The sequence below is a fragment of the Coenobita brevimanus genome, chromosome 40 (genome assembly GCF_032717465.1).
Source record: "Coenobita brevimanus isolate Jiangsu-jjx chromosome 40, ASM3271746v2, whole genome shotgun sequence".
Taxonomy (NCBI): Eukaryota; Metazoa; Arthropoda; class Malacostraca; order Decapoda; family Coenobitidae; genus Coenobita; species Coenobita brevimanus.
Window position 1 is genome coordinate 37,391,870 of NC_136993.1, and position 5,958 is coordinate 37,397,827.

The 5,958-nt window shown below is 49.4% G+C and overlaps 1 protein-coding gene across 1 annotated transcript in view; it reads right to left on the reverse strand.

The window, feature by feature from the left end:
- Positions 1-1,229, reverse strand: part of LOC145397042 (uncharacterized) — a 3,713-nt gene extending 2,484 nt beyond the window's left edge. Inside the window, exons 1-2 of the mRNA XM_080270258.1 lie at positions 539-1,229; positions 1-410 (exon numbers count right to left, since the gene is read on the reverse strand). The exon at positions 1-410 is cut by the window's left edge and continues 2,484 nt beyond it. Of these exons, the coding sequence (XP_080126384.1) occupies positions 1-410; positions 539-1,229 (1,101 nt within the window). The remainder of the gene's footprint in view (positions 411-538) is intronic.
- Positions 1,230-5,958: the final 4,729 nt, after the last annotated feature.

The window sequence follows — 5,958 nt, forward strand, 5'->3', positions numbered from 1 at the left end:
TGTTACTTCAAAATCTCTCTCGACAATATTTCGTTGTATGGTAGGTACTGTCACGGCTGAAGCCTGCACTTCCTCAATACCAAATCGCACTTTGTCTGGTGAATGCACTGTCACTCCCTGCAGGGCTTCAACACCGTTCATGCCCAGAATAAAGTCAAAATTAAGCGGCTTGGAAGGCACTACTATCACATTCACAGACACGGACACTCCTGACAATAGCTGGACTGTTACCACACCTGTTCCCATACACATATAAAGCTCACCGCTTACTGTCCTCACACTGATATTTCCTTTGGTCCAGCGAGAGCACATGGAAACGTGTGCAATACTCTGAGTACAGCCGGTGTCTACCAGGGCATCACAGTTCTTTCCATCAACAACCAAGCGAGTCACTGGTAAAGCGCCTCTCACTGACGGTCTGGAGAGGAGGCTGGCGTTGGTCCCACCTCTCCTGATCCATTTCCCGAAGGGCACGAGGTAGCGATGTGGCCTCGTCCCCCGCATCTGAAGCAGCGCACATTACCTCGCCCACCTCTACCTCTGCGCACACTGCGTCCAGCCTGGCAGTCACGAGCGTAGTGGTTCGGCTGGTTACAGGAATGGCAGCGCACACCACCAACACCAACTAATGCAGGAGCCACTGTGTGCTGTTTGGAGCCGGCTGGTTGTGCTGATGCCCCATCATCGAGGTAATTATCAGCTAGAACAGCTCGAGCACGGATCAGAAGTTGGTTAATATCCATAGTTTCCATGCGTGAACCAGCTCTCAGAATGTGGCGAACAGCTTCTGGAAGACCAGCTAAAAAAGCACAACATAGACCGGTGTCGGTCATTCCTCCAAATAGTGTAGCCAGGTGGCGCAGGTCAGCTAAGTACACGTCAACAGACTCGCCATCACGCAGCCTACGGTCCACAAACTGCTCATAGGCAACAAACTTGTCTGCAGCAAATGCCGAGGTGAGTGCATCCTTTATGGTGTCGAAGTTCCCCTTGTCTATGCTGCTGAGCTGCTGATAAACAGAGAAAGCCCCGCCTGTGAGTCGCAGTGGCACAATGGTGTGTAGATCAGAGATCCCTCGTAGCCGACAAACCAGCTCCAGCTTTTCGATCCACTCGACCACCGAGTGCGAAGTACCGTCAAATTCCGGGATCAGACGAAGTTCCGTCGTAAGGCTGTCTCCTCGGGCTGAGGTTGACGATGCCGGTTTGCCACTATCACTTCCGTCCATCATAAGTTGCGAGAGAATGCCTAGATAGCTTGTAATAAAGTCTGGGCACAGGCAAGGGAAGGAGGAAGACAACCTCTTCGACTGCTGGTTTTATTCTCACTGCCTCGTTAATAAACAGCCAACCCTTTCATCAGGTCGGTTTGATAACCGACAGATTCGAACAAAGTTCGACACAGGATGAATTCTTTTCTTAAATATACATAAAATGGGAAAAAGGGCAAATGGCGGACATAGCATGACAGACATAGCATGACACAGACATAGCATGACAGACATAGCATGACATAGACATAGCATGACATAGACATAGCATGACATAGACATAGCATGACAGACATAGCATGACAGACATAGCATGACAGACATAGCATAACATAGATATATCATGACAGACATAACAAAAACATCAGAATCAATTAGTCAAAAGTAGTAATAAAAAAATAAGTTAACAGTAACACATTAGAGGATTATGGCAAAGATATGTATGTACAGTAAATAATGTGAGGCAGGACCAGCCATCATGGCAGCATCCTCACCACCCACCAAAACGTGGGTATCGAGCGAGAAGGTCATCCAAGTTGTCGCCCAACAGCAGATACCGACAAATATCCACCAGTGAGCATCCTCGGGGCAGCAAATCTTCGACTTGAGGGCAGTGCAGACAGTAGTGTTCCAGCGTATTACTGTTGGGGGCGTGACACAGGAGGCACGAGTTGAAGTGGGGTGCATCCTCCAACGCTGCAACTTGCCACACTGGCCTGTAGCCGAGGCGTAACCTGACAGCCACCATGTTGTGCCTCCTCACCCTGAGTCCCCGACGACGGTAATTGTAGTGGTGGTGGCGGAACGAGTCATAATGTTGGATGGAGACACTGTTGGCTCTCTGACGGTCTATGTGATGGCTGATGGAATTGAAGGTATGAGCACGGACCCTGGATAGGTAGCAGGAGAGTGAATGTGAAGGACCAGCACCATGGGGAGGTAGTCTACAGGCAGCTTTCACTAAGTTATCAACACTCTTGCTGTGAATAATGCCTATATGGGAGGGAATCCACAAAAACTTTACTGGACTTGAAGGACTAGGGCCAAAACGGACAATATTGTATGCACAACAATGTCTTACGGTTTAGTGGAGGAAAGAGCCTGAAGGGCAGACTTAGAGTCACAAATCCCCAAACCATTAAGACCATGTTGACAGAGGAGACTGACGCATCCAGTATGCCACACAACTCACGGTAAGTGGAACTGGTGGGGGCTGGGAGTCGCGACCCACCCATCCCCCCTGGTGGCGGAGCGACATTAGGGGAGAAGACAGCACACGCTGCTGAACCATCTGGCTGTGAGGACCCATCTGTGTAGAAGTGGTTCAGTGTGGGCTCCGATGACAACGCCATAGCAGTGGCCACCAGCACCAGCTGTCTTTGTAGAGCAGGCAGAGCCGTCTTGGAGGTGTAGTGAACCGATGGGGCGGGAATCATCCACGGTGGGGGACAAGGAAAAACTTAAGCCTGTGGAATGTCGATGTTTAACCTCTGAATGAGAGAAGAAACAGCCTGAATGAGGACACGGCTGCCAGCCTGAAGGGGAGGTACACATGGGTGGGGCTGCAAGGCATTTATAATTATAGTGGAACAGTGGGGGACAACTTGAGGGTAATAGAGACATTTAAGAGTGACAATTGTAACTGTTGAATAAATTCTGTCGATAATGGATGGCAAATTCAGTCCAGTTTGCATATTGACAATCCTTGTAGGCATCGGACAGCCCAAAATTACTCTCATTACTTTATTTGGAAACATCTCAAGGGGTTGTAGGGATGACAGGGGAAGCTGAATTAAGGCAGGAGAGAGGTAATCTATAACAGAACGGATGAAGGTAATATAAATGGTTCTAGCCACAGGGATGGAGATTCCAGTAGTGTTGTTGATGAGCCACTTGAGGTAAGAGAGGCGCTTTTGTAGCCTATGCAAAAGATCTTGAACAATGGGATGAGTGCGCTGTGCCTGAGTGGCACGGGGGATGGAGACCGGTGCATGCAGGTAGAGGTTCTGTCTGCAAAGAGGCATGACAGTAAACACTGAAACCAGTCTCGGGTTCCAGAGCGTAGATTCTGCTTTTTTCCGTTGATATAATCAAACCACAGTCAGAGGCAGACATGGAAAAGGAGGTGAGTAACTGCTGGAGATTGTGTGGGGATGTAGAGTGTATACATATGTCGTCAGCATAGCAGGTGTTGGTGGTACCAGGGATGTCAGGTAACCTTGATAGTAGTCAGTGCATTAAAACACTGAATAAGAAGGGACTACGAACACCACCCTGAGGAGATCCTAAATTGAAGGCTTTTGTAGAGCTGTACGTACCCTTGAAAAGGACCTGGGAGGACCTGTTGGTGAGATATCCTCGTACCCACTTCAATAGTCGTCCTCTGATGCCGAAGTCCACCAACTGGTCGAGGATAATGTCCCTATTGGCAACATCAAAGGCGCTCTTCAGATCAATGAAGGCAACCACACTGTTCGGGGAGAGGCAGGAGAATAATTCTAGGAGGCAGTGGTGTGTGCAGTGCTGTGCGAGCAAGCCAAAGAATTTGTGAGATAACACAGATTCTAGCTTGAACTTGAGACGAGTGAGCTATGGGAGGAAGCCAAAGAGTCTGTGAGATAACATGGATTCTAGCTTGAACAAGAGACGAGTGAGCAATATCCGCTCGATCACCTTGCTGAAACAAGAAGTTATGGAAACTGGCCTAAACTCGTCTGTGCCAGGCTTGGGGATGGGTACAATGGTGCTGCAGGTCCAAGCGGTAGGCACGTGACCAAGTTTCTAGCAAAGGTTGAACAGGTGAAGTAAAGGGTCACCTGGTACTCGCTGAAGCTGTCGGAGAACAGAGTATGTTATCCCGTCATCCCCTGGAGCAGTCGAATTACCCCGAGCAAGAGCCCGTTGCAGTTCTTCCTCTGTGAAGGGTGTGGTGTCCTCAACATCCTCCTCAAGCAGCGCCTTCATCAACCGTAGGACTCAATGACCTACACCTGCCGACAGTGCACGTGGACATGCCCTGGGAGACTGTCTACTTGCGACCATCTGGCCCACTCATCAATTAAGCTTTGGGCAGACACACCAAGGCTGTGGTGGAGGGCAGTGGCGGGCGTCCTTCTTGTTACAGTTCATATCATCTGCCACATGGTCCCCACACTTGTTTGCTGGTTGATTTTGTCTGTGAAATATTGCCAAGACTCGGTCACCACACAGCCTTTTATTTGTACTAGTTCATTCCTCAAGGCTTGGTATCGGTGAAGATGGTCAGCAGTAGGGTCCACTTGAAACAGAAGGCCAGCCTCCAATGCTGTCCCCTCGGCTTGCCAGATGCGGCAGTCGAGAGTCCATGAATACACACACTATCTGTGTTGTATGTCTGGCCTGGAAACATATCTAGAATAGAAATCATGTGTTGTAGAAACTAAAGAGGAGTACAATGCCTCAGGTGACACCAGATCAAAAGTAGGGAAAAGGGTGTTCATGTAGGCAATGTCGTTAGGACAATACTTAGGAGGAATAGCAATGCTGACACGTGGACGAGTGGGGGGGTGTCTGTTTGGGAGTAAGTACTGGAAGCTGACAGCCACATGATCGGAGAAGAGAGCCGGGATGGAGTTACTCTTGACGTGGGCTGCAACCAGGCCTGCTGTGATGATGTGGTCCAGGGTCCCTCCGCGGGAGTGAGTAGCCCCTCCCGTGGTCCAACGAGTAAGGTGGTTGCGTTGAATATATTGTAGAAGGTGGAGACCATTTCGGTTCATCGTAGACAGGTCTCCCAGGTCTGGATGATGAGTGTTGAAATCCCCCATGTAGAGAATACCTTCTTCTGTTGGAGGAGGAAGGACATCCACATCTAACTTACCAGGGGCACAGTATACGTTGCATATGTGGATGCTGCCGCTGCCCACATTTTCCTCAAACAGCTGGTAGGTGGTGTCTGGATCATCAGAGTTGCGAAGAAATCGGTGCTGCAAGGAAGAGTGAATGTAAGTAATGAGACCATATTGTACATGATTAACAAAAGAAATATATCCTTTAAGTGTGGGGGCGTCACGGTGTTGAAGGGGGCCAACAAAAGCTTCTTGAATGAGGACGACTAGAGGATGATGAGTGTACACATATTACTGAGGGGAAGCAAGTTTGTCAAATGCCGTGATACCACAAGCATTCCATGACACGACGTGTAATTGCTTGACCATATCATTGAATGGGATGTTTCCTTGAAGTGCATGAACTGGGTGTGGACGAACCTGCCAAATGAACTGCATTATGAAAAGAGGGTGCTTGGTCACTTACTTCATCACAACATGAGGTGAAAATGTCCAGTTTCTCTGTGAGTGACGTGACTGAGTCGATCATGGCTTGCTGTGTCTCCACGAGGGTCTTGAGGGTGGCCTCAGTCTTGGCCTGGCTGGCAGCCAAGCTAGCCTTGCAGGCCTCAATGTTGTCAAGTCGCAATTCAAGGGAGGTGCACCTAGTTATTAGCTTGTCTACAGCGGTGGAAGGGCTAAGACCTGCAGAGAAGGAAATGTACGAGTAGGTGACAATGACATGGAGATGCGTGGCTGAGGTGGCAGCGGTGGTGGTGAGGTGCGCAACAATGTAGAAGTGGCCTTACGTCTAGCACAACCATGCCAGCCACTCACTCCTGGCTGCAGGCAACGAGGGCACCTCCAGTGTTTAGTGACCT